Here is a 27,677-nt window from a genome sequence, read left to right on the forward strand (position 1 = left end):
CCGCTCTCTTAGCGCCGCGCTAAGGCCACCTGAGAGAGAACCGGGAGAGAGGCCGGAAGCACTCGGAAGTCACGTGCTCCCCGGGCCTCGCGAGTGATTGGCTTGGAAGGACGTGAATGATGCCGCTGTGATTGCTGAATTGTCTGGGCAGGTAAAAAGAGAACGCGTTTTTTTCCTTCGGGGACAGTCCGTGTAGTCTCCTGTCCTTGCAGTCCGAGGGCATATTGTGCTGAACGTTGGTTGCAGGAATGCTCGCGGCTTTGTTCCTCAAGTGTACCTGCCGGCTTCCAGTGCTTGGAACGCAGGAGATGCTCTCGCCGGCATTTCGGGGCAGCCCTGTAACGGCCTGGGGGCGCAACTTAAAACAAAGCGTGCACTGAGAAGTCTCAGGGTAATTCTTCACAGGGAGGTAGTAAGATGAATGGAGCAGAGGGGTAAGAGGCGTTTCATTTAGTCATTCGGATGCATCCCACGTGCAAAATTTTATACCAGAATTCAGTATTGGAATAATTATGTATGACCTGCTTCCAAGAGTGAATCTGAAGCCCCTCGAAGTCGAGCATCTGAAGTAGAATCTTGGGCGTGTGATTTAGGAAGGTGTGTCAAATTTGGGATTTGTGTTTTGGGGATGCTGTATTTTATTTTCCCCAAGGATTTCCAAGTGCTGGGGAATCACTGGGAGGGGCCATTAAGGTGGCATTGCTTGTTGTTGAAAAATATTTACATAAGAGCTTTCCTTCATATGTAAAGGTGGTGCTACTGACCTGTTTCTTAGCTGAGTTTCCAAAAAAAAAGAGGGTTAGCCAGTGAATTGTCTCTCATCAGTGGTCCTGCTAACACCAATGCTGTTCCCTGAAGAAGGTGGTCAGGATCAGGAAATCATTCAACAACCGATTATGATGTTCTCAACTAAAATATACCATCTTTGGTTCTGATACCAAAAAAAAAAAAAAAATTCAAGGGTAAACCTATTCGTGGAAAGTCTAGGCTTTTATTTTTCTAGGGTGAAAGGTCGGGGAGGGAGAAAGGAATATACAAAAAATTAATTGAGATCCCAAGATAAATATTGAATAAATATCCGAATATTTATTTGTTGAATGCAACTCTGTGCTAGGCAGTTCTGGATGCTGAGGTACCCGGGTGAGCCAGACATAGGATCCCTGCTTTTGTGGCATTTACATTCTTATGGGGGACAGATCATAAATAAGCAAACATTTAAGTAAATAAGTTTTATAAAGAAGATAAAACAGGGCAATATGTGGTGAGTCAGGAGGATGAGAGGAAAAGGCCTCTGGAAGGAAGTGACATTTGACCTGAGGAAGTTAGACAGAAGGAAAAGCATTGAAGGAATCGAGAAGAGCAAGTACAAAGGCCCTGAGGCAGGGACAAGCCTGCCTGTTTGAAAAACAAAAAGGCCAGTGTGCTTGGTGGGGAGAGGGTAAAGGAAGAGTAGGGGGAAATGAGATTGGAAACAGGTGAAGCTTCATCAGGCAGAACCTGTAGGCCATAAGCAAAGTTTGGATTTTATTCTGGTTGCAATGGGAATCCATTAGAGGGTCTCACACGTATTTTCTGTATTCCCCAATCAGGATTCAGAGTTTGATAACAGGACAAAATACGTTAAGACAACATCCTTAGGAGTCCTAAAGAGGGATCAGTGAGAGGCTAACCAGAGATAGGGAGCAGACAGAACCATATGCTTAGAGCTACCCATGATGCCCTAAGACATTCTCAGGTTCAAGCCATTCCACAGACTGTTCCCTTAAGTGTTCTCTTCCCTCCAGGGTTTGGAGTCTGGTAAGCTCTGGTGACCTGTGCTTCCTTCTGAAGAGGACCGAGAGGCCCGCTATCGCTGAATTCTAGGGGTCACAACCCCATCAGAGCCCTGCAGGCCCCGCTCAGACATCATCAACATGGAGTTCTGAAGTCCATGTGGCTCCTAACAGTGAACCAGGTGACATGTCTCCATAGAATTCACATCCCTATTACCATCGTATTACATGTGAGGGCTGGGAGGTAGCTTTGGGTTTCGGTCACACCACACCCCAACCCCCCAATTTAACAGATGGGGAATCTGAGGCCACAGAGAGGTTGCTGATTTGTCCAACCACAAATCACACACGTTAGGAGCAGCGTCAGTGCCGAAGCCTGTCTCGCACTTCCATCCTCCAGCACCTCCCTGCTCCACATTTCATAGCCGCCTCTCACATGAGGACGTCTTCCTCCGCCTCTGGGTATCAACATCCTTGTCTGCAAAATGGGGTGATAACACTTTCCTCCCTGGGATTGAATGTTGAATGAAGAGTTGGATGACTTAAAAGATGCAAGCTGGGTTTGCAGCATGTCAGAGTTCTGGGGATGCAAAGTAGGAGTAATAGTACTCGTTTACAGTTGCCTTAGCAATCCGACTGACAATGGGAATGTTGAGAGACTGGCTCATGCCATGTGTTGACTTTCAGGTCTTAAGGAAAATGCAGAGACGCCACAGTAGTAACACGGATAACGGTCCACCTGAAAGGTAGGTAAGACCTCTCCTGGTTTCCTTCTACCTGGAGTTTCTGGATTTCAGGTGGTCTGGGGCAACCCAAATCTGAGTGAATAGTACCCACCTTTCAGGGTTGCTTGTGAGATGAGCAAAGGAGGTCTGGTTGGAAACTGCTTTGCCCAGTGAAGGCACGTACTTCTCAATACAGCAGCTTGCTGTTTCTTTAGGGTAATTTCCAAAACCTGTGGGACAGGGGATCCTCTTGGCTCATTGCATCAGTGATCGTTCCCATAGATTTTAACTTAGGTGAATGAGTGAGGACACAGAGAGGCTAACAGTGCTGAGAGAAGATTTTTGTTATTTACCTAACATATTTACACAACATAAATGTTATTTACATTTCCCAAGAGGGCAGGGCACACCTTACCAGGAAGCACCACTGTCAGGAGGCAGGAAGAGACAAGGAGTAAGCACAGGCCACAGCCTTTATTAGCAGATGCCAATTAGACAAATAGAAAAATCTGTGAAAACACTCATGAGCTAGCATTACTGTCTAGTGAAGTCGGAGAGACTCCACACCATGGAAATGTATTCTCACGATAACACTCTCCACCTGTGCTGCACACACATCCCAGGAGGGGGAGCTGAGCTTCTCATCTTCACATCCCATGGGGGAGGGGATGCTGCAAGCCCAAGGTTGACGATGAGGTCATAGTGTGTCTACCAGTCCCATTAAAACTGAGTTTTGCATCATCAACCCTGCCTGTTCTACAAGGAAGAGCACTGGCCTTAAGTCAGAGGACCCTTAGCCAAAATCCCAGCTTAGCCATTTTCTACCTGCGGTGCCTTTGGCGAAGGACTCCACCCCTGGACCTCAGTTTCTCCCCCGATAAAATCCATAATAAAACTCAGGGCTGTTGATGAATGAGCATGAAAATGCACAAACACGGCCTCTGGCTTGTAATAAGCGTGCCTCTTGGAGCTTCTCTAGCTTCTGAAGACAGAATCTCCATCTGCTCTTGAGTGAACCCTGGGGTCTTGGTGGACAGAGACTGCAGCAGAAAAATAATGGCCACCATGTATTGCGTGCTGACCCTGCACCCCCCTCACACTAGCCTGATGAGGCTGGGGCTATTTTTACCGCTCTTTTTATGGTTGAGGAAACTGAGGCTGAGAGAGGGGAAGTAAATTGCTTGTAGTCACACAGCCAGGAAGCAACAGGCTGAGGTTCAGGCCCAGCCCATCACCACCCTCCACCCCCCCATAGTTCAAGCTTTGTGTCCCCACATTATGATTGCCTCCTATCTGGGTCGATCCTCTTCTCCTGGGCTGCCTCGAATTCTAGCCCTGAAATGGTTAAGTTGGAAGCACAGCCTTGGTCCTCCAAGGAATATGCTTTCCCATTTAGGCTGAAATCTCGGCTGGATACTGAGGAGGGGCCCAGGGAAGGGAGGCCAGCTATAAAAAGCCCTTTGGTGGGTTGAGTCTTCGCTGGTTGCTCTAGAGGCCCCCTGAGCCCAGTAAGCTCCATGCTAGTGAGCTCAGGGGGCCAGGAAGGCTTTCCAGGGCCCATTGGCGGAGAGAGGCTGGCCCCTAGGTGGGTCAGCGTGGGCACCTGCCAGGACTCCTGCTTTCTGAGCTCAGTTTCTTAAAGTGCAGAGAAAGCTCACAGCCCCTTGAGGGTCACAACCATGGTGTCTGTTGTTGTTGTTACTAATATTATTTTTATTGTTATCCCAAGCCCAAGGGAGTAGGACCATACATCTCATGGGTTTGGGGAGCCAGCAGGGGTAGGCCATGGGGAGGGAGAATGAGTAGCCATCTCTAAGCTCCTTCCTTGTACCAGGTTTATGATCATTTCTTCCCAGGTCAAGTTTACAGAGCTAGAGAAGCCAGCCCTGAGATTTCTCTAGGCCAGCATTTCCCCTGCTGGGTTTCACAAGTGTCCTCTAAGATGGTAATAGGTTTCCCACAGAATAAAAGAATCCCATGGTCAGATAAGGTTGGAAAACACTAAGTTTCAACAAAATTAATTTTTTCTTCTGTTGCAGGCCTTCTCAGTGCCTTTAGTAAGCCCATTCATTCATTCTTTCAAATAGTATTTATTGACCATGCTGTGTGTGCCTAGTGCATTGTGCTGGGCAGGAGAGAGACAGTAGGAACAAGTAATCGTGATCTTTGACCTCTTGGAGCAAGGCCCAGGCTAAAATGCTGTTCTCGGTGCTGACTGAACGTTACAATCACCTAGAGGGATCTCACAAACTGGAGATGTCAAGACCCACCCCCAAAGATTTTGATTCAGTTGGTTAACACTGGGTCTTAGGCACCTGTATTTTTCAGAAGCTCCCCTGAGTGATTATAATGTGCCTCCAAGGTTGAGAGTCACAGGTAGACAGTGAAATGACACTTGGGGTCAGTACCAGGCAGTGGGTCAGGGTAGAGTGAAAACACTATCATTGTCTGGGAGGTAGAAAGGACACCACCAAGCAGGAGAAATTTTAGCTGCAATCTGATGAATGAGCATAGGTGACCCAGGTGGGATGGGCTGGGGGTGGGAAGACATCCCAGTGTCTGTGCAAAGGCCCTGCAGTAGGAAGCCCTTGGGCAGTGAGAACAAGGCACATGATGACATTGGAGTTTGGACCCAGAGCATCCAGTGCATCTGATAGTTTTGTCTCTCTGAGCCTCAGTTTTTTAATCTGTAAAATGGGAATGATATTCATCCCAATGGATAGTGTTTATGTGAGCCTGCAGAAGGAAGTTTAGAATGGGAAGCCCTTTTAGTGGGACAGTGAAAATAATCAAATATGTGTTTTTTTATATGATCCTGGTCTCCAAGTAAAGATTATACAGTCTAGCGTGATGCACTTGGATGAAAGCTAGCACATGTTTATTGACTACCTACTGCGTGCCCCAGGTTGTGGGGACCACAGAGGATGGCTGGAACTCAGCTCTCACGTCAGTAAGGTCGTGACATATTTTAAATACCCTAGGGGTCTGGGAGGTGCCTTGGGGGCGAGTGAGAGGAGGGAGGCTCTCTGCTCCTCCCCTGATAGGCTCCTCCCCCGACAGGTGTGACAGGTGCACACCTAGCAAATCAGTTCTTGTTTCCACATAGTGCTCCCATTTGAAAAGGGGGCAAGCCCAAGAGAGATGACCTCCAGACCTCCTGGGTGTGGTGCAAAGCATACCTGGTTTGGGGCTCTCCATTCTCGTAGGGGTAATTCTGGGCTCTCTGCTCCTCCACAATATCTCTCAGAGAGCCACAGAACCCTTAGCCAGGTGCTAGTACAGGAGGCCATGCCTGGAACTAGAGAAGGCAGTTGGCCCTGGGGGTCCCTCTAGAAAGATTTGAAGTCATCGTTCCCATGAATTGAGCACCTGCTCTGGGCTGGGTACACTGAAAAGGCTGTGCTAAATTCAATTGCACAGGAATTCTGTATAGGAATGGTGCTTCTACCATCTTCAGGTGAGAAAAGTGAGTGCCAGGTTGCTAAGGCCCCTAGAAAGCGTGGGGCTGGGGTTTGAATGTGGACTCTTCTGTGGAGTCTTCTTTTTTCTTTTTTTTTTTTTTTTAAAGATTTTATTTATTTATTTGACACAGAGAGAGCGATCACAAGTAGGCCGAGAGGCAGGCAGAGAGAGATGGGGAAGCAGGCTCCCCACTGAGCAGAGAGCCTGATGCGGGGCTCAATCCCAGGACCCTGAGATCATGACCTAAGGCTGAAGGTAGAGGCTTAACCCTCTGAGCCACCCAGGCAGCCCTCTTCTTGATATTACTATGTGCTACCCTCCAAATACCAGCTGTGACCAAGGTGGGGCCCTCTTGGAAACTGGGAGTCACCGAACAATACAGGGCCAGGGTCCCTGGGTTCCTGAGGTTATTCTAGAATCATAGAATCTGTGCTGGCTTTTCAGTAGAGTAGAGTAGTAAAGAAAGCAGGCTCTGGGGGCGCCTGGGTGGCTCAGTGGGTTAAAGCCTCTGCCTTCGGCTCAGGTCATGATTCTGGGGTCCTGGGATTGAGCCCCACGTCAGGTTCTCTGCTCAGTGGGGAGCCTGCTTCCTCCTCTCTCTCTGCCTGCCTCTCTGCCTACTTATGATCTCTATCTGTCAAATAAATAAAATCTTAAAAAAAAAAAAGAAAGAAAGAAAGCAGGCTCTGGAGTTAAAGTCAAGTCTCTCCTGCTCTGTCCCTTACCACTGTGTGACTCAGGACGTGTTACTTTCTCTGTGCCTCAGTTTCTTGACCTGTAAGGTGGGGCTGTATTATTAGTACCTAACTCACAGGGTTGATGGGAGGGTGTCATGATTCAATCAACGGGAAGCCATTAGAAAAGTATCTGGCACACGGTAAATTCTCCATGAAGATTATGTCCCTGTTGTTGGTGCTCTCTGTCTCAGTTTTCCAGGCCTTCTGTGACAAGGTACCGCACACTGGATGGCTTAAAAGTTAGCGATTTATCGTGTCACTATTCTGGAGGTTGGAAGTCGAAGATAAAGATGTGGGTGGGTCGGTTTCTTCTGAAACCTTTCTCCTTGGTTTGTGGATGGCTGCCTCCTTTCCCTGCATCCTCACATGATCATCTTTTTGTGTGTGTCCATGTCCTAATCTCTTGTTGTAAAGGCACTAGACATATTAGATCAGGATCTACCCTAAAGCCCTCCTTTTAACTTAATCACCAACTGTTAGGACCTCATCTTCAAATATGGTTGCTTTTCTGAGGTCCCGGGGTTAGGGCTTCCACATAGGAATGTGGGGGGGGAGCAATCCAGCCTGCAACAATATTGGGATGTTATTTGCCCCCCCATCCTCTACTGGGGTGCCGTCTTTCTCTCCCTACTGACTTGATGGGGCTCTTTTCCCCCCTGGCCCAGAAATCGCAGCCAAGCCCTCAGCTCTGAGGCAAGCGTGGATGAAGGCGGTGTCTTTGAAAGCCTGAAGGCAGAGTCGGCCTCCCCACCCGCGCTCTTCTCTGGTCTCCCTGGCCTCCCAGCGGGCAGCCTGCCCACCACCCCATTCCCATCCAGCCTGGTGCTGGGGGCGTCGGCCGGAGGCGGAGACGTGTTCATCCAGATGCCTGCGTCCAGGGAGGAGGCCGGGGGCCGGGGCGAGGGGGGCGCCTACCACCACCGCCAGCCCCACCACCACTTCCACCACAGCGGCCACCGTGGGAGCTCGCTGCTGCAGCACGTGGGCGGGGACCACCGTGCCCACTCAGATGAGGGAAGCGACGAGCAGCCAGGGACACCTGCCCCTGCCCTGTCCGAGCTGAAGGCAGTGGTCTGCTGGCTCCAGAAGGGGCTGCCCTTCATCCTGATCCTCCTGGCCAAAGTGTGCTTCCAACACAAACTCGGTGAGTCCAGGCATGGGGGGATCGCAGGTGTGGCAGCCTGGGGCTTCACCTGTCAGGTCGGGGGCCCTTCATCCCACAGGCCAGGGCAGGGTTTCAGAGGCCTTCATGGTACCCAGTGCTTAAGAGTGTGGGATTCCAAGTCAGACCTGGATGGCAAGCCTGGTCGGGCAGCTGTGTGACCTGGGACAAGTCACTCACCTTCTCTGAGCCTGTGGCATTCTCTGTCCAGTGGGGGTTGTCGTTGGCCCTGCAGAAACTTCCTTTGCTGCTTGGTTGGCATGAAGGAATAGAGGGTGGTGACGTTGTGATGTTACACACGATGCCAAGTAAGCTAGGGCTGGGCCCGAGGAGTCTGAGAGGATGGCGCAGACCTCTTCTGTCCCGCAGGCATTGCCGTGTGCATCGGGATGGCCAGCACCTTCGCCTACGCCAACTCCACGCTTCGAGAACAGGTCTCTCTGAAGGTGAGTCACCTGGCGAACCGCTCTCCTAGGCACCTGTCACACGTGACCATAAACTCCATGGCTTAAAACAGTACAGATTTACTCCCCAATAGTTCTGTTGATCAGTGGGTCTTTCCAGGTGAAGATCTGCTGTCAACATGACTATTCTTTTGGGAGGGTCCAAAGGAGATTACCTTGCCTTGCCTTTCCCAGGTTCTAGAGGTCACCCACATTCTTTGGCTCGTGGCCCCTTGCCACCTCCTCCGAGCGCACAATGTCACACCTCTATGCCCACCTGTCTGTCCATAGTCACATCTCCTTGGGAACTCTCCCCTCTGTCTCCACTTCTGCTTTTAAGGACTCTTGAGATTACACTGGGCCCAGCTGGAAAATCCAGGAGTCTCCCCATCTCAAGGTTAGCTGATTAACCATCTAAATTCCACTAACATAGCCACAGGTGATAGGGACTAGGTGATAGGGACTGGGATGGGGCCGTCCCCAGGAGGCCACTCTTCCACCTGCCACTCCTGGGCAGATCCCCAGTTGTGCTGTCCTTCTCCCACACCCTCCCAACAGCAGTGTCTCCCCCATGTGCCCACAGCACCCTTATCTGCCTGGCCACTCCCACGGTTGAGGCCATCCTGATGCTGCGGGTCCACCAGCTTCACCATCCAGCATCACCACCATTGTCCCGAATTCTCATCTAATCTCCGTACGGCACTAACCAGGCCGAGCACACAACTGGGCGGCCGGCAGAGCTCATCTTGCAGATTTGTCTCAGCAGCCCAGGAAGGAGGCAGAATCATTCTTAGCTCATTTTCCCAATGAGGAAGCAGTGGCTCAGAGACACTAAGTGCCTTGTGTATGAGGTCACACAGTCCCGAAAGTGGTGGTGTCAGGCTGTCAACCCGGGCCTCAGGCCCACAGGCTGTGTTCACCCCCAGCTGAAATCCCAGCTCCTCTGGCCACCAGCATACAGGCCCTAGGATAGGTTACCTTGGTGATCTCAGTCTCCGGTGCCACCCTGGAAAATGAACCATTCACACCAACTTCATACATGCGTAGAGGGGGCGTCAAATGAGATAGTGTTAGGAGGTGTTTAGCACAGGGCCTGGCCTACAGGAAACTTTTAATTGAGCTACATTTAATAAGCCTGTGCCTTCTACTGTGTGTGTGATCCCCTAACAGCCACCATGCTCTCTGGTCCTTCTCTCCATCGTTCTCTGGTGCTTTCTTAAAACCATCTGGGCCTCTGTGAAACACAGAAGGCAGCTCAGTCTCCCCTTGACACTCGAGCACATTGAAGTCCAGAGCTGGGCCTGGAACCATAGGTTCTTCTTGACCCTCAGTCTCATCTTCTTTATACAGACTCCTCTCTGCTGTTATTAGAACAACAGGCTGAACAGTACCATGGTAGCACACTTTGGGGGACTCTCTCTCAAATACAGAAACATCCAAATGGTGCCTTAGCTTAAATTTTAAGGCTCAGAGGATGCCTCTATCCGTGGATAGGTGTTGTAGGTAGGAATCCTTGAACACAGCTGATGTTTTGCCTGTCTATACACGTTTTCCGTGAAAGAGATTCTGCATGACCCTTAGTAAGTTTAGAAATATCAGCTTACTGCTGGAGAACTCTCCCCTTTTGTCCTTCAGAGTCTGGCTTCTCAGGGCATTGCTAATTCTCCGTATTCCACCTCTGGTTTGGATTTACGGGGGGATTAAACTGGAATCCATTATTTATTGGAGTAAGAAGGGCTGCTGAGTAGATCATTCACATGGATAAGAGCGGTTGTTTGGTTGGAGGTGGTTTCTAGGGTCATTAACCTTGACCGCTCCTGGAATAATGGGTGGATGGAGATGCATTTATTTTGTCTACCCTATGGAAAGGTGCTCTGTAACCATGCGCGAGGCACTGAGCTGTGTCTGGAGACAGTGGAGCATTTACCAAAACCGCAGGGAAGGTTACACTGAGAAAGTTATGACCTCATCTCATTCCAGCAATGCAGCTGCCCTGATCCAGGAAAAGCTGAGCTTTGGGGAATCAGCAGCACAGGGGTCTGCGTGAGTCTCCCAGACTACACAGGCAGGAGCACACCCTGCCCGGCCCCTCCTCTATACATTCCCTGGGATGACTCTCAGTCTGAGAAGCTGCGGGGAAACAGGAGACCAAGAAGGTTTTCCAGGTTGGCTTCCTGGGGACTTATCAGAAATGAGGCTGGAGAAGGAAATAGGGTTGGTTTGGGGAAAGACTTTGTTGGCCACGTGTGTGAGCTTGAACTGAACCCTGTGACTGTGGCCCTGCGTTGAACGGTCAGGCCAGGATAATAACCCCGAGATCCAGGCTAGAAAAAGGGAGAGGAGAATTGGCCAGCCTATAGATCTGAATCGACTGCTGGGTTGTATAGTCTGAATCCTAGATCCTGCCATTTGGTGAGTCCGAAACATGAGCCCATACCAGACTGAAAGTTTGCGTTTTTGGATTTTCCTTCCTCCTTAGCAGAACTCTTGTTTTCAAGTGAGGGTACTGAGGCTTAACACATGTGCCCTTGAGCAAGACTGTTTCCCCGCTCAATGCGTCCCCAGTCCTTACAGATTTCCTTACAGGAACCGTGAACCAACACTGACTGCCTGCAGGCACCGTTCTAAGCATTTCTTGTGAAGCGGTTCTCACAACTCTAATGGAGTCCCACTATGGACCCATTTTACAGATGAGGAGAGGGAAACACAGAGAGTTTCAGTAACTTGCCCAGCCTTGCGGTTACAGATCAAGTATTTGAACCCAGGCTGTTGGGCTCCAGAATCCATGCTAACCGTAGGGCCTTCCTGCTTTTTCATGTAGCAGGTTCCGCATTTCTGTCACCTTCTCTGGGACCACCCCTTGGGCTCCGGTGGGATGGGAAGATGCCAGTGCCCTTCCCTTCACCATCAGCCCTACTTCTTCTAAACCTTTAAGAAAGGGAAAGTGGCCACTTGTCAGAGAACATTCTGGAATGTTTTGTGATGTGCACCTCTGACATTGCAGCATCCCTACAAGTCTCTTGCTTTGTCTCCAGGAGAAGAGGTCGGTGCTGGTCATCTTGTGGATCTTGGCTTTTCTGGCGGGGAACACCCTGTATGTGCTCTATACATTCAGTTCCCAACAGCTGTACAACAGGTGAGTGGGCAGGGGGGTCTGACCTGTGGTGGGAAGGTGGGGGATTCTTTGCTGGCCTTGGGGCACACAGCTCCTTTACTTGAGAACGATGCAGCAGCTCTGTATCATCTAAGTTTTCAATTCCACCCTCTCGTGTATATGTATGTATGTATGTATGTATGTGTGTGTGTGTGTATATATATATATATATATATATATATATATATATATATATATGCGTGCTGGAGCAAAGCTCTCTAGTGAAAATACACCGCAAGCCACGTGTGTGATTTACGGTTCCTAGTAACCACGCAGTGGGTAGGTGGGAGAGGGTTGACTAGGGAGGGCCTGTAGGACGAGGCTGAAACTCCAGCCAGGCTTCCAAATCACATCTGTCTCTTTTAAAAATGGACTTTGAGGGGCGCCTGGGTGGCTCGGTGGGTTGAGCCTCTGCCTTCGGTTCAGGTCATGATCTCAGGGTCCTGGGATCGAGCCCCGCATCGGGCTCTCTGCTCAGCAGGGAGCCTGCTTCTCCCCCTCTCTCTGCTGCCTGCTTCTCTGCCTGCTTGTGATCTCTCTCTCTCCGTCAAATAAATAAATAAATCTTAAAAAAAAAAAAATGGACTTTGAGGAACAGGCAGTTTCTTCGCTTTCTGGGACCCCTCCATAAAAGCAGTTTGGGGAGTCCGTTCTAAGGCATCAAGACACATCGCACGCGCTGCATTATTGTCTAGTCCAGATTATCAAGGTCCTGGTGGGTGGAGGGTGGAGGAGGTAGCGTTTCCCAAAAACGTGGATGAATTCCCAGCTCATGCCATTCTTTGGGCATGATCACATTCACAGGCTCAGACCTCTGTGCCCCCATCGAACCAGGGCTGTGTCAAACTGGCAGCCCAGAAGGAGAGAAGCGTGGGAGAAAAGTAACAGAGTTGAGCCCCTTTCCGTAATAATGTCATCAGTCTAGAGTGTGTTTGTAAGTGATACCCATAGCCATTATCTTATTTTTTTTTAATTTTATTTATTTATTTGACAGACAGAGATCACAAGTAGGCAGAGAGCAGGCAGAGAGAGAGGGGGAAGCAGGCTCCCGCTGAGCAGGGAGCCCGATGTGAGGCTTGATCCCAGGACCCTGAGATCATGACCTGAGCCAAAGGCAGAGGCTTAACCCACTGAGCCACCCAGGCGCCCTGCCATTATCTTATTTTACCCTCCCAGTGACCCAGCAGGGTATTGCTGGCCCCGTTTCACAGGTGGGGAAACTGAGGCTTCATGAAGCTTTTCCTAATGAGTCTTAGTCCTGATAGGCAGTCTTTGAAAGTGAGGTTGAATCTTCCTAGGATTTGAAATCTGATGACCAGCATCCTTCCACTTATCAGCTTTGTGCCCTTTGGCAAATAATGGAAAATCCTTATGCCAGTTTCCTCACTGTGAAACCAGGACCAGGTGATTCTTTTTTTTTTTTTTTTTTTTAAAGATTTTATTTATTTATTTGACAGAGAGAAATCACAAGTAAACAGAGAGGCAGGCAGAGAGGAGGAAGCAGGCTCCCCGCTGAGCGGAAAGCCCGATGCGAGGCTCGAACCCAGGACTCTGGGATCATGACCTGAGCCGAAGGCAGCGGCTTAACCCACTGAGCCACCCAGGCGCCCCGGACCAGGTGATTCTTGCCTTATCCACCTGACGGGCTAATTATTTGGAAGGCCGGACGTTATAACACAGAAAAAGTACTGGGTAAACTGAAACCCGGATATACCGTAATCCTCTCATAATTAATACTATTCTTTCATGATGAATTAAAGTCCATTAAAGTTAATAGTGAACGTTAAAAACGAGTAGACTTGGGCACCTTGGTGGTGCAGTTTGTTAAGCATCTGACTCTTAGTTTCTGCTCACATCGTGATCTCAGGGCCCTGGGATCAAGCCCCATGTCAGGCTCTGCCCTGGGTTGGAGTCTGCTTAAGATTCTCTTCTTCTATGCCCTTTCCCCCGCCATGCGTGTGTGTCGTAATTTATGCTCTCTCTCAAATAAATAAATGAGATCTTTTAAAAAAAAAAAAAAAAAGAAGGAAGTGGACTTAGCAGTCAATCTGCAAAAACACTTTGGCCCTCCAAAAAGCAAAAACAGGGGGAAAAAAAAACCTAAAATGGTGAACTACAACCCAGACAGGTGAGTCTAACAGCAGCTGGTGTCTGTGAGATGAAAGCGGGAGGCAGGCGTTCATGGTACTGCCATCACAGAAGTGTAATAGAGAAGCAGAGCCAACCAGCCCAGGGTCCCAGGGTAGCGAGACAAAGGGTGCTCAGAGCTGCCAGCCTCACCCTGAGTTATGACGTGGGTGACCACTCCAGCCTGGAGGCAAGGCATCCTCCAGAGACAAGACTAGAATGCGAAAGGACGTGGACGGTATTGGGAGATGTGTATAATACATATCTTATATATATTGTATTTTATATAATAAGAGGGCCCAGTTTGTGCTATTTCCTGCCAGCCCAGCAGAACAGGTCAGAAGCATTCAGAAAGCATCCTCGCTGGGCTGTGTGCACTGTTCCTTGCTCTACGGGGAATAGAGAGGACTTGGAGTGGCCTTCGCTCAGAGCCTCAAATCCAGCAGGGGGAAAAGCGAGTGGACCAGTGCAGTTTGGATGCTGCTTCCTATCCTGGCTCTCATTCCAGCCCAAGAGCCGTGGGCGGGTGACTATACCTCTTGTTGCTCTAGTTTCTCGAGCTCAGATGGAAATAATCTTAGCACCTGCCTCGTAGGGTCTTTGGGAAAATGAAATGAGTTAAGACATGTAAAGTCTGTAGGATCAGCCAGCAATGATGTAAACAGCCTAGATATCCTAGCTATTATGTTATTATGAATAATACCATCACTCTCAGAGACGGTAGAGACAGTGTGACTCGAAGTGTGGTCGAAGTTGGAGAATGGCTTGTTGTCTGTGTTTAACAAGGTAAGTGCAAAAACTGAGTGTGAGGTTAACTTACCTGGGTAAGTTGGGTAGACTGGGTTTACGTATTCTGAGTAGCGCTGCTATGGGGTTAAGATTAAAAGTGCTAACTACAGCCAGGACAACCCAGGTCCTCATCTGCCTGTGCCCCTTAGCATTTGGAGAACTTACGTATGTTACTTTGTTTTTCTGTGCCTCCGTTTCCTCATCCGCAAAATGGGGTCCTAACAGTGCCTACCTCGTAGAGCTGCTGTTCCTTTCACTGCTTTGTGGCAGGTCTGTAGTACGTCTGTTATCTCATCAAATCCCACCAATAACAGTGTGAAGGAAGGAAGGAGTCCCATTTTGCAGAGAAAAACACTGAGGCTTACAGAGATAACATTATTCACCCGGGGTCCAATAAATGGAGGAAACTGGATTCAAATTCAGGACTATCTGATATCAGTGCCCATAAGCTTATCATACCGTGTGACCTTGGGCCACTTACTTCACCTCTCCAAGCTTCAGTGCTTCAGTTTTAAAGTGGGAATAAGCGATGTTCACCAGGCAGGACGATGAGATACAGTGAGCAGAAGGCTTAGCACAGTGTCTGCACATCCGTTGCCCTCCTCCTTGCATAGTGCTGGCCAGCCTACCTGCCTCCCTCCCTTTTGCTTCCTCTATTGAAGCCTGTCGTGGACTTATAAAACTGGAGGGCACCTTAATTAATGAGGCTCCGGCCAACCTCGCTGCAGAGCCCTCAGGGGAATGGAGGCTCAGAGAGGTTAAGACACCTACCTGAGGTTCCACAGCAAGTTAGTAGCAGATTCAGGAACAGGACACAAATGTCTGATTCCCAGTTCAGGGCCCTGTCTACAGATACTTACAAGGCTCCCAGAATGGATAGAGGGAGCCGCCAAGGGCCAGGGATCCTAAGCGAGCATCTGGACTCTCTGAACCATCTCTCCCCCACCCCTCCACCAGCCTCATATTCCTGAAGCCCAACCTGGAGACGCTGGACTTCTTCGACCTGCTGTGGATCGTGGGCATTGCTGATTTTGTGCTGAAGTATGTCACCATCGCCCTCAAGTGCCTCGTCGTGGCCCTGCCCAAGATCATCCTGGCCGTCAAGTCCAAGGTAGGCACTGGCTGTGGCCACAGGTAGCCCCAGTCACGCCGATCATATGGGGGACTTGGGGCACCTTAAGAGGAGGTGTGGGCAGAGCCGATGCCACCATATGAAATAAACAGAGCCTGTCACCCACCCCTTATTGTTCCCCAAGTCCAAGCGTGTTCTTTGTTGTCACCACCATCCTCTACTCGGCAAGGGCACTTCTTTTTTTTTTTTTTGGTTAAGATTTTATTTATTATTTGTCAGAGAGAGAAAGTGCATGTGCATGCACAAGCAGGCAGAGTGACAGGCAGAGGCAGAGGGAGAAGCGGGCTCCCTGTGCGACTCAATCCCAGGACCCTGGGATCATGACCTGAGCGGAAGGCAGAGGCTTAACCGACTGAGCCACCCAGGTGTCCCTGCAAGGGCACTTCTGAGTTTCATTGTTCAAAACTGCCCTTCATGCAATTTTCATCTAAATGTCACCTGAGAAAGGAGGAAAGCATGTTGACCTGCCCTGGGTCCTGCTTCTCCCAGGGAAGGATGGCTGTCTTGGGTTTCAACTCTTTGTGACTTTAGGAGTGTTGTTTTTTAAAGGGAAGGGTACTGAGGCTCAGAAGAAACAAACTCCGTGATCGATTAGGGATGTCTGCCACACCACAGGCTGGGGTGTGGTGGCCGGGGTGCTTTGCCTGCAGGAAAGGCCTGCAGGCAGGTGCTGCGGTAGGTAACTTGCACTTGCAATTACGAGGACTGGGCAGGGTTGGGAAAAGACATCATCTTTAAGGGTTAATTAACGCCAGTGCCTCTATAAGAAGACTTGAAGCAGGGAATCTGGGCAGAGGGAGATGCACTCAAAAATTTCTGAAGACTCCTACTTTCCACTCTCTAAAAGAAGCCATCTTTTCAACTTCAGAAAGCCCAGAATTCATCACAGGCCTTGGCTGGCAGGAGAGCAGGTTGGAACTGGCTGTCCATCTTGAGAGCCCAAAGCCATTGGCCAAGTGCATCAAAAAAACACTGCCATGTCCCTTCTCTCACACACTCAATACTTCTGACACCACATGTGTGGGTTTCCTCACTTGTCAGGCAATGCTCTGATCCCAGCTTGGTGTCCTACAGTTCAACTCAGTTCTGACACTCTCTGACTGGAGATAGGATCCCATCCCACACGTGAAGGGTGTAGTCCCACAAGACTGTCCCCACCCCACTTCAGGTACAGCTGCCAGGCCAGACTGTTACCTGTGCTCTGACTAACTGGTTATCAATCAGGGTTCCCTGACCCACTCCTCGGGCTCAGTCATTTGCTAGAATAGCTCACAGAACTCAGGGAAACACTTACTTTCATTTACCTGCTTATGGTATCATAAAGGGTATGATAAAGGATACTGAGGAATAGCCAGATGAGGCGCATAAGGTGAGGTCCAGAAGGGTCCTGGGCACAGGCGTTTCTGACACCATGGAGTTGGGGTACAGCACTCCCCTAGCTTGTGGACATGTTCACCAACCCCAGAGTTCTCAGAACTCTGCACGACTGGGATGTTTATGGAGGCCATATCACGTAGGCGTGATCAATCATTACATTTCCAGCCCCTCTCCCATCTCTGCAATAAGGGAGGTAGGGCTGAAAGTCCTAAGCTTCTATCACGGTGTGGTTTTTCTGGTGACCAGCCCCACTCTAGGAGCCTACCAGGAATCACTTCATCAGAGCCAAAGATACTCCAGGAAATTCCAAGGGATTTAGGAGCTCATTGTCAGCAACCGGAGGTGGAGGCCAGTAGAGATATTTCTATTTATTTCTCACCAGGGCAGTCTGAGTCTGATTTTGCCTCCCCCCTCCCCCCCCAACGTCTCACCTTCACTACCCACTGCGTGGTTTATTCAAGTGAACCAAAATCTAGGCTAGGGTGGTTGCTTTAGATGAAGTCACAGGTCTGATGCCCAGGGGCAGGACCAGGGAGTCTAAAATGGCATAAAGACAGAAAAGAGACCTGGAGAAGAAAGAAGGGCAATAACAGACCTCAGCAAGTCCTGAGATGCCTCCCCACTTGCCCTTCCAAAACCATCATCGCCATTGCCCTCTGCCCCCTGAGCTCACGCCAAATACCAGGTCGGTAGCAGGGACTTGACGGTGGGAAGCAGCGTGGCCCGATGGTTAGACACGTGGACTTTAGCATCGGCCATGTCAACATTCAGGCCCAGCTATACCCCTTCTTAGCTATGTGACCTCGGGTGGATTACTTAGCCTCTTGTGCCTCAGTTTCCCCATCTGTAAAATGGGGATAATAATTGTGCTGGATGTCTTCCTGTGGCCCCTCCAGATACGCTGTACACACTGTCCTTTCCACCCTGCTCTCTGCCCTGGAGGCTGACCCGGGTGAACTGTACAGATGCGCTCCTACAGCCCCTGGCTTCCAGCTCGGTTCAGCCAACATGAAGCCTGAAGGGAGAGAGAGGCAGAGGTATTAATTCTTCTCACTTATGAGTCTACAACAGCTATAACAAACTGCCCCATACATTTGTTGTCTTGTGCTTCTGGAAGTCAGAATTCCAAAATGGGTTTCACTGGGCTAACATCAGGTGCTGGCAGGGCTGTGCTCTTCTTCCGTCCTCAGAACTGGTAATGGCAGGTTGAGTCCTTCTCTCTTTTTTCTCTCTGACCTCTTCTTTCCCACCTCTTTAACCTGAAACTCTTGCCTCCATCTCATGAGGACCATTTTGATGACATCGAACCCACCCAGAGAATCCAGGGTAATCTTCCCATCCCAAGATCTTTAACTGCTAAGTCCTCTTTGCTGTGGAAGGTAACATTCACAGCTTTGGGGGATCAGGATGGAGACATCTTTCTGGTCGGTGCTGTTCTAAGTGCTTTATACATATAAGCTCATTGAATCTGCACCACCCCATGGAGTAGGTACTATTATTTCTACTATCCCCTTTCACAGACGTGGGAAACAGCTCTGAACACACAGGTCCCACCGTGGGCAGCTCCCCGCAGTCAGCTTCCTGTTGGGGGCTAATAATTATGCCCTCTTCTCACCCCTTCCAACCTAGGGGGATAATAACTCCCTGCCTGTGGAAGTTTCTCTACCCCTGGGTGCCTTCCCCAAACCCTGCCCACCCCTTTTTAAAGAGTAGATGTATTAAACTCTTTTTCAATTAATAAACAGCCAAAAGAATTAAACCCCCTTCACCAAAGATCTACTAGTAGCAAATAGGTACCTGAAAAAATGCTCAGCCTCATCAGTCTTTAGGAATGAAAACCACAGTGAGGTGCCAAGCACATGGGTGATGGTGGCCAAGGTGGAAAGGCCAGACCACACCACATACCACGTGTGGGCAGAGCTGCGGGAGAACCGGAACTCATGTGCTTCTGGTGAGAGTGTAAGTGGTACCATCCGCTTTGGAAGCCAGTTTGGTGATGGAGAAACTGGAGTCTCACGCAGTCCCTGCCCCGTGCCTTTTGGTTGATTATCTCCAGACAGAAATAAGATGGGAAAACTTTTCAGTGTCCACTGAGAGCAAGAGACGTGAACCCAGCCACATGAAGAAGCTAGCTCAGCATCGACTGCCTGGAATAATAATAATATCTCACAATTATTGAGCACCAACTGTGTACCTGAAACTTCTGTGCTAAGACCCCTTCATGTATGAATTACCTTATGTGGCCCCTTGCTCTTCCTCTTAGGTGGGTTACCATTACTTGCCTTGATGGATAGGAGATGGGAGGTTGAGGGGACAGATGGCTTCTCAAGTCCCACGGCTGTTACCACTTTGTGCTGGAGCTGGGCTTCCCACCCAGGGCCTCCCAGCTTCATGGCCCATGCTATACCTCAAAGTGGATGTGGGAGAAGGATAAGGAAAACAAGTGGTTAATGGTTACTTATCACAGTACAATCTGGTTCTTGCTAGACTCTTTGCCATGTCCTGACTCCCTTCAGGCACTCCTCAGCCCTCTGAGAGGGAATTCATTACCGCCTCTTTCTAGATGGAAAGGTCAGTGTCAGTGTCCTGTGGCTGCTATAACAAATCACTGTGTGTCTGGTTCCTTAAAAGCACAGAAATTCATTTTCTCATAGTTCCAGAAGCCAGAAGTCTAAAGTTAGTGTCATCACTGGGCTGGAATCAAGGTTGTCAGTAGGGCGGCACTCCTTCCAGATGGTAGGGGAGGATCCATTCCTTGCCTTTTCCAGCTTCTGGTAGCTGCTGGTGTTTTAGGCTTGTGGCCTCATCATTCCAGTCTCTGCCTCCGTGGCCACGTGGCCTTCTCTATGTATGAAGTGTTCCTCTCCCTGTCTCTTATAAGGATACAGGTGATTACATTTAGGGTCCTGGATAGTCCAGGATGTTCTCCTTATGCCAAGAATATTAATCATTTCTTCAAAGGCCAGCCCCCCCTTCCAGATAAGGTCACATCCGCAGGTTCTAGGGAACAGGGGTCTTTCGACATTTCTTCACTGACTGTCCTGAGACTGAATGAGGTATGAGATGCCCAACTAGTCAGTTATAGAACAGAGTAAGAATCCATATCTTCTAACTCCCAAGGCTGTGGCAGGAGATCACCTGCCGGTCACTGAATGGACCGCAGGCCAGAGCTCCTGGGCCTCTCCTGACCCTACCGCATTCTAGCCATGGGGCTTTGGGTGAGTCATTTTGTGTCCCTGAACACATTGCATCCTGTGGAAAATTGAGATGTTAACAAAACCTTGCTTGAGAGACTGCAAAGACTTAATAGATATAGGATGAAACAAGGGACTGGTTGGTGATTGCCTGGAGAGGAGGCAGGTAGGGCTTTGCAGCTCTCCACCGCTGGTCCCACCTACCTGTCCACCTGTCTTCTTGTTACACTTAGTTTTCCCTTCCAACTGCATCTCATCCTGTTCTCTATGTATCATCCAGACTCTACTTCTTTCATGTCTGTAGACACACCCACTAGTACCAACATGTGGCAAATGCTCTCCTTACCCTGTTTTCTAGATAAGAAGCCCGAGGCACTGAGCCATAATATAACTTATTGGAAAGTTTCCAGAGGGGGGTAATGTGGTGCCCAGTGTCCTACCCACTGCACCTGCTGGTCCTTCTGCCTCAAAGACCAGTCCCCTGCTTCATGTTGTCATTGACTCCTGCTCCTTGGATCACAGCCTCTTAGAAACCTTCCCTGCCTTTCAGGCTAGGGATGGCACCCCTGCGGAGGACTCCCAGAGCACCCTATATTCCTCCTAGCACTCACCACCCTGACTATAATTGCTGGCTTAATTGTCCACCTTCTCTGCTTGATTGTCACCTCTGTAACAGCAGAAATGAATGCATCTAGCTTGTTTGTCATTGGGTCACCAGCATCTGATATGTGCTCAGAAGCATTTATTATATGTGTATAGGGGTAGATGTATGGGTTAATAGATATATCCATAAATGGATGAATTAGATGGCTGGATGGGTGGGTGGGAGGGTGGATGGATGGACGGATGGATATTTGGATGGATGGATGGATGGATAGACAGATGAATGGCTGGATAGACGGATGGATGGATGGATAGACGGATGGACAGGTGGGTAGATGTATGTTCAGTGAATAAGTTGATAGTCTAGCCAGCTATACTAAATCTCACCACCTCCTCTTATACCAGCAGTGAGAGCTTAAATTCCTTTCCCAGCTCAGCTCAAACCTCTTGTACTTGATAGCTATCCAAAGAACTCTAATGAAGACACAGAAATCTACAAGGCAAAGTAGTACTTCTGCATGCTGGAAAGGACCATATAGGGAGCCTCAAAGAAACCTGGAAGCCAAACTAATAATAATAAAGGTGGCCCGGCATCACTGAGCATTTGCCAGGAGCTAGGCGTTGTGTTAGGCGATGTCAGTCATTCAGGAAATACTGCCTGAATGCCAACTGTGTGTCAGGCACCGTTCTAGGCACTGGGGATAGATCAGTGCACAAAGGAGACAAAAAGCCCCATACTCATGGACTTCATAGTCTACAGAAGACGTTGTCTCACTCAGTCTTAATCCTGGGATGATAGATGTTGATCTCTTGTCACGGAGCAGAAACTGGGGGAAATCACATGCCAAAGATTGCAAACCTCACAGTTAACCCCTAGCAGTAGGACCAGCTCACGTGGAGTCAGCCCTCTGAATGGGCCAGGCATTCATGTCCTTCCAACATCTGTCTTACCAGGCAAGTGCTGCTGTTCTTGTGGTTTTTTTTACCAAAGTCCTATTTACAGACTATGAAGTTAACCGATAATCATTGTCCAGTCTACAATTCAATATATTCACAGTTATGTGCACCTGTCACCTCTGTCTAGTTCCTTCTTGTCACCCAAAATGGAGCCTTCTCCACCTCACTCACGGTCAGTCCCTCACACGCACCCCTAGCCTCTGACAGCTACTACTAATCTGCTTCCCATCTCTGTGGATTTACCTGTTCTGGACATTTCATATAAGTGGAATCATCTCTTGTCTGACCCCATGCCTGGCTTCCTTTGCTATGCATAATTTCTTTAGGGCTCATCCATTTTGTAGCAGGTGTCGGGACTTCATTCCTTCTTACGGCTGAATCATATTCTGTTGTATGGGTCATGGGATCATTCTTTGACTTTTTGAGGAACTGCCATACTGTTTTCCACAGCAGCTATACCATTTTACACTCCAACAGGTAGTTTCTATCCATGTTTTCCAGAGGAGAAAACGAGCAAAGGGAGAGGTTAAGGGGGTATAGCCCAAGGCCACACAGCTTGTAGGTGGCTGAGCAGGGCTTTAAACTCGGGGAGTTTAGCTGCAGAACCCCCTGCTCTGAGTTACTCAGCCATATTCCCTTCTATGGACGCTCCCTGGGGTGGTTTGGGCAATTGCTCAGAGCTGATTAAGGAGAGGGGTCCCCATACACCGTCTACACAACATTCCAAGTTCAGACCGTGGCTCCTTCACTTGCATCTCCTTCAGACAGGCACTTCTGTGGGTGAGGGGGTGGGGATGGGACCCGACACCCTTTTCCCGTGCCACCGAAGGGTGGGCGACAATTATTAATGCCTCCCTGGCAACTGTCCAGCTCCCTTTTTCTGATTATTATTATTTTATTCGGCGAGATTAATGTGCCAGGTCAGAGCATAATCCAGCCTGTAAAAAGTGATGTGAATAGTTTCCTCAAGATAAATTACAGGCTTGGAAAAGGTTCACAGCCTTTCCTTGCCTGTCTGAGTGCTCTTCCGAATCCTCATCAATCCTTGTCTGGGCAGAAGAAAAGGACGGGTCTTCATTTGCAGCTGGGAGGGGAGAGGGGGAAAAGAGCACATCTGTCAGGGACCCCTAATGGCTCACAGCACAGATGCTCTGTCCTGCGCCTTCATGCCATCCTCTGAGAGGGTCGGTTGGTTTTTAATATGATAATCGTGATCCTGGAAGGGCTTGTGGCATTTGGATTTGCTTGATAGCTCTGTGGTCCCTGACGTGGGAGACTGGGTGAGCCACCATTTCCCAGGTGCCTCCAGACACCTGTCGGGAATCTTCTCACACCTGGGCCTCCCAGGAGAGCTGTGTTCTTTGGCCAGCTGAGTTGGGAATGGGGTTAAGGATGGCAACCACTGGCCGGCAACCTCAACCCTAAACCATCACACGGGCTGGATGTCCAGAGCAGCCCCTTGTCATTATAAATCCAGATAACTTATATAACCCATACGTCTTAGCTTTGCCTGCTCTGACTCCTACCCAGCTGTCTGACCTCATCCTCAATGACTCTGTCCCTTGTTCACTCTGGACCAGCCACTGGTGACCTTGAGGTGTCCCTGATGCACCCAGTGCCTCCCTTCTCAGGCCCTTTGCACTTACTGTTCCCTCCCCCTGGGACAGTTTTCGCCCTGGTGTCCCCATGGATGTCTCCTTACCATGATCATTCAAGTCTTGCTCCAGTGTCACTTATTCTGAGACCATGTCACCTCCCTTTCCACCCTGTTGAAAGTGCTTGTCCTCAACCTGCGTTACCACACCCCCATTTTACTGCCTTCCTTGGGAACCTAGAGTTCCTGACCACTTCTTTCCCTCCCCAGTCCCCTTGACATTATTCAGGACCTGCTGGCTGACATGGGCAATCCTAGACCCTGAGAATATAAAAATAAGTGTGAAACCTTTTTTTTTATATTAACTTAATCCAGACCTAGTTAAAAGGGCAAAAATCTTGTTCAGAAACATGCATATCCTACACTCTGACCCCTACTATTAAGTGGAAATAACTAAAAATCTGGCTTGTACATGCTGCTGCTTCTCTATTAGAATGAAATACTCTTCACCCAGAATTCTCAAGCTGCGCTGGCCAGTACGACACCCACAAGCCACATGTGGCTATTTATTTTATTTTAATAAAGATTTTGTTTTTAAGTAATCTCTACACCCAATGTGGGGCTTGAACTTACAACCCTGAGATCAAGAGCTGCATGCCCTACAGACTTAGCCAGCCAAGCCACCACAGCATTCGGCTATTTAAATTTAAATCAGGGGATGCCTGGGTGGCTCAGTGGGTTAAAGCCTCTGGCTTTGGCTCAGGTCATGGTCCCCGGGGTCCTGGGATCAAGCCCCGCGTCGGGCTCTCTGCTCCGAAGGGAGTGATTCCCCAGTGCCCTGGCCATGTTTCTGGTGCTGCGTAGCCAGCTACCACTGGTGGCTGCCATTTTGGGCAGCGCAGACATGGAACATGTCCATCATCATAGAATGCTCATTGGACAGCACGTTCTAGAACATTCTGAGGACAGGGTTTATTCTACCTCCAGTGGTACAGGTAGCAGACAGCCGCCATTCTGCCCATTTCCCAGATGTGGGAAGACATAAAAGCCAGCATTTGCCGAAGAGCTCTCTGGCTCTAGTAAGTGGAAGCAGCTCCATGGAACAGAAAACACTGGCCTTGAGCAAAACCACGTTCAAACCCTGCTCCTTGATGTATTCCCTATGCGACCTTGAGCAAGTGACTTAAGTCTTTGGAACCCTCTGCATCCTCATCCCTAAAGTGGTCATCTTGAGGTTCTCAGAAGGTAGAAGGCCATGTACTTAGCTTGTGAAATAGTTAACGTCAGCCACATCCGAAAACAAGGAAAGGCTTCACTCAACTGTTTTCTCCAAAGAACCCAGAACCCAGCATTTGACTAACTTTCTGTCTTTTCCATAAGAATAGGAAAGAGGAGGGGCACCTCGGTGGCTCAGTGGGTTAAAGCCTCTGCCTTCTGCTTGGGTCAGGATCCCAGGGTCCTGGGATGGAGCCCCACATCAGGCTCTCTGGTCGGCGGGAAGCCTGCTTCCCCTTCTCTCTCTCTGCCTGCCTCTGCCTACTTGTGATCTCTGTCTGTCAAATAAATAAATAAAATCTTTAAAAAAAAAAAAAAAAAGAATAGGAAAGAGGAGGCCCTTCCCAAGTCCAAAATCATCTTAACCTGAACTTCCCATTGGATGAGACTCCATGAGATGTCAGCATCACTGGCTCGCCTCCAAGTACAGGGGAGGAGAGGGAGGGTGGACAAAAACTAAGAAAGGTGGTTTTCTCCGACGTGAGAGCCTTGGGGATTTATGAGGCTTTTTGTGCTATTAAAATCCCTCCATTCTCTGGGCCCTGAACCCAGCCCTTTTGCTCTCAGAGTGGTTTCCCCACCGAGTGAGTCTCCCTCCCTCCCTTCCAGAGGTCAAGCACTCCCCTCTCCACCCTGCCCTGCCCTCCCGAGCAGACATCCGTCTAGGCCGAGGCAGGCCTCTGTGGCCTAGGCTTAGGCTCTGGTTCTTAAAGCACATCATTCTTAAATAAAAGTGCAGAATTTCTCCCAGGGTCAGATGCATTTGCCCCAGATTCCTGCACAGGGGGTGCTAGAAGGGGTTAAACCAGTGGTTCCTGACTGTAGGGGGGACCTCTGGCAATTTCTGGAGACACGGCTGGTCGTCACAGCAGGGTTGGGGGGATTGCTACTGGGTTTTAGTGGGTAGAGACCAGGAATGCTGCTAACACCCTGCAGTGGCCAGGACAGCCCCCCACCACCAGGAATGATCCAGCCCAAAGTGTCTGCAGTGCCAGGCTTGAGAAACCCTACATTAAATGCTTGTTTTATGGCCCCGAGTCAGCTCCCCTACTGTAATAGACTGAACTGTGTGTGAGTGTTGTCCCCCCGACTCTGCCACCCCTGACAAATTCATACGTTGAAGGCTGAACCCTAATACTTCAGAAGGTGACTGTGCTTAGAGAAGGATCCTTGAAACAGGCAGTTATGTTGAAAGAAGTCATGAGATGGAACCCTGATCTAACTGGTGTCCTTATAAAAGGGGAAATTTGTTCACACACACACACACACACACACACACACACACACACACAGGAGACCACATGAGAACACGGGGAGAAGACAGGCATCCGTGAGCCAAGGAGAGGGGCCTCAGAAGAAACCAGCCCTGCTGACACCTCCGTCTCAGACTTCCGGCCTACAGAATCGGAAGAAAACAGACGTGTGCCGTTCGAAACTCCCCAGGCCATGGCACTTGGCGATGGCAGCCCTAGGAAACCAGCACATCCATGCACGAGTTTCCCTATACTTCCGCCATCTCTTGAGAGAGTGCTTTTGCTTCCATGCTGATGTGTCCCAACTTTCTCCCTCAAGTTACTGAGGATTCTTAATTTTTTTTAAAGAGGTTACAGAATCACAGGATTCAGAAGTTTAAAATGCCAAAAACAGCATTTGGTGAAAAATCCCCTTCTGTCCCTTGCCCCCTGTTGGCCCTCCAAGGAGGTAATCATCATCCCTGGATCTTTCCATAGCTATCGGATACACAGTCAAGCACATGCGTATGTATCTTCATCCTCCTCATCTTTATATAATCAAATAGTAATGTCCTACACGCAGCTTCCAACTTGCTCGTTAGAGATCATTCCAGGCAAATACATAGAACACAGCCTGATGGTTAAAAGCCAGACTGCCTGCGTTCAAATCCTGTTTGGGAAACCCTCTGTCACTTACCAGCTGTGTGACCCTGCACCTTCACCTCTGCCTACCCTCCTTTCCTCATCTACAAGATGAAATGATAATAGGACCGACTGCTATTAGTTTTCAGTTCGTGCCTAGCAAATGACCACCAACTTCGCAGCTTAAAAAAATACCCATTTATTAGTTCCCCGTTTTGTAGGTCAGAAGCTGGGCGGACTTGACCGCGTTCTCTGGATAGGGTCTCACAAGGTCAGAATCAAAGTGTTGGTCAGGCTGGGCTCTTACCTGGAGGTTCTGGAAGAGAATCTATTTCCAGGCTTATTCTGGTTGTTGGCAAAATTCATTTCTGTATGGTTGTAGGACTGAAGACCCCGTTTTGCTGGGTGTCAGCCAGGGGTCACTCTGAGCTTCCAGAGGCCGCTCTCTGTCCTTTCCTGTGGCTTCCTCCCTCTTCTAGCTAGAAAGGGCATGTGGAATCTTCCTGTTTCATATCTTCCTGACTTCTTCCCCTTTAAAGGGCTCATGTGATTGGATTAGACCCACCTAGATAGTCTCCCTTAGGATAAACTTAAGAGTCAATTGGTTGGTAACCTTAGTGACATCTGCAAATTCCCTTTTCTCCTGTAAATAAGACCCCAGGGAAGAAAGCTCTCCCAGTACAGTCCCAGGGGACAAGGTTGGAAATTTGGGGGAATGCACAACATGCTACCCCAAAGGGTGTTGTAAGGCTCCGGTTGCATATCTCATGGCATGCGATATATAAAAGTTAGCTTTTTGGGGGGTAAGGGCCCCCTGGATTTTTGTATTGTGGAAACGTTTAGATTAAGGCTTTTCAAAGAGCTTCCTCTAAGGCCGCCTTGAACAGTTGTGAATTGCTTAGCCCTCTTTGACCCCTTGATTCTGTGGTTCTCCAGGACTCAACCTAACTATCACTTCCTCCCCACCCCCACACCCCCCACCCGGTCCCCTTAAGACAATGATAGTTTCCCTCATTCATTTTCCCCATCCCAGCACATGCGGTACTGCTTGGTAATTATCCAGGCCATTGTCTCCTCCTCCAAACCATAAATTCTGAGGGCCAGATACCTGTCTGTCCCATTCACTGTTACAGCCCCCATCTTCAAACAAATCCTTATAGACTGTATCCCTGGGAGGGGGATGGTCCGGTTTGCCTAAACCTGTTTTACAGATAAAACTGAGGTTAGGGGGATGCCTGGGTGGCTCAGTCAATGAAGCAGCCAACTCTTGATTTCAGCTCAGGTCATGATCTCAGGGTGA

General features: G+C 49.3%; 1 protein-coding gene across 5 annotated transcripts in view; it reads left to right on the forward strand.

Annotated features, from left to right (window-relative positions):
* Nucleotides 1-41: 41 nt before the first annotated feature.
* Nucleotides 42-27,677, forward strand: part of RNFT2 (ring finger protein, transmembrane 2) — a 67,116-nt gene continuing 39,480 nt past the window's right edge. For 3 of the 5 annotated variants that reach the window (XM_047697472.1, XM_047697475.1, XM_047697473.1), the window contains exons 1-8: nt 42-151; nt 1,785-1,954; nt 2,173-2,262; nt 2,460-2,518; nt 7,362-7,840; nt 8,228-8,304; nt 11,337-11,437; nt 15,329-15,482. In XM_047697472.1, coding sequence (XP_047553428.1) covers nt 1,931-1,954; nt 2,173-2,262; nt 2,460-2,518; nt 7,362-7,840; nt 8,228-8,304; nt 11,337-11,437; nt 15,329-15,482 — 984 coding nt within the window. In that variant the 5' untranslated portion in view covers nt 42-151; nt 1,785-1,930. The remainder of the gene's footprint in view (nt 152-1,784; nt 1,955-2,172; nt 2,263-2,459; nt 2,519-7,361; nt 7,841-8,227; nt 8,305-11,336; nt 11,438-15,328; nt 15,483-27,677) is intronic. The other 2 variants (XM_047697474.1, XM_047697476.1) reach the window with 1 other exon arrangement.

The sequence above is a fragment of the Lutra lutra genome, chromosome 12, assembly GCF_902655055.1.
Source record: "Lutra lutra chromosome 12, mLutLut1.2, whole genome shotgun sequence".
NCBI classification, from domain to species: Eukaryota; Metazoa; Chordata; class Mammalia; order Carnivora; family Mustelidae; genus Lutra; species Lutra lutra.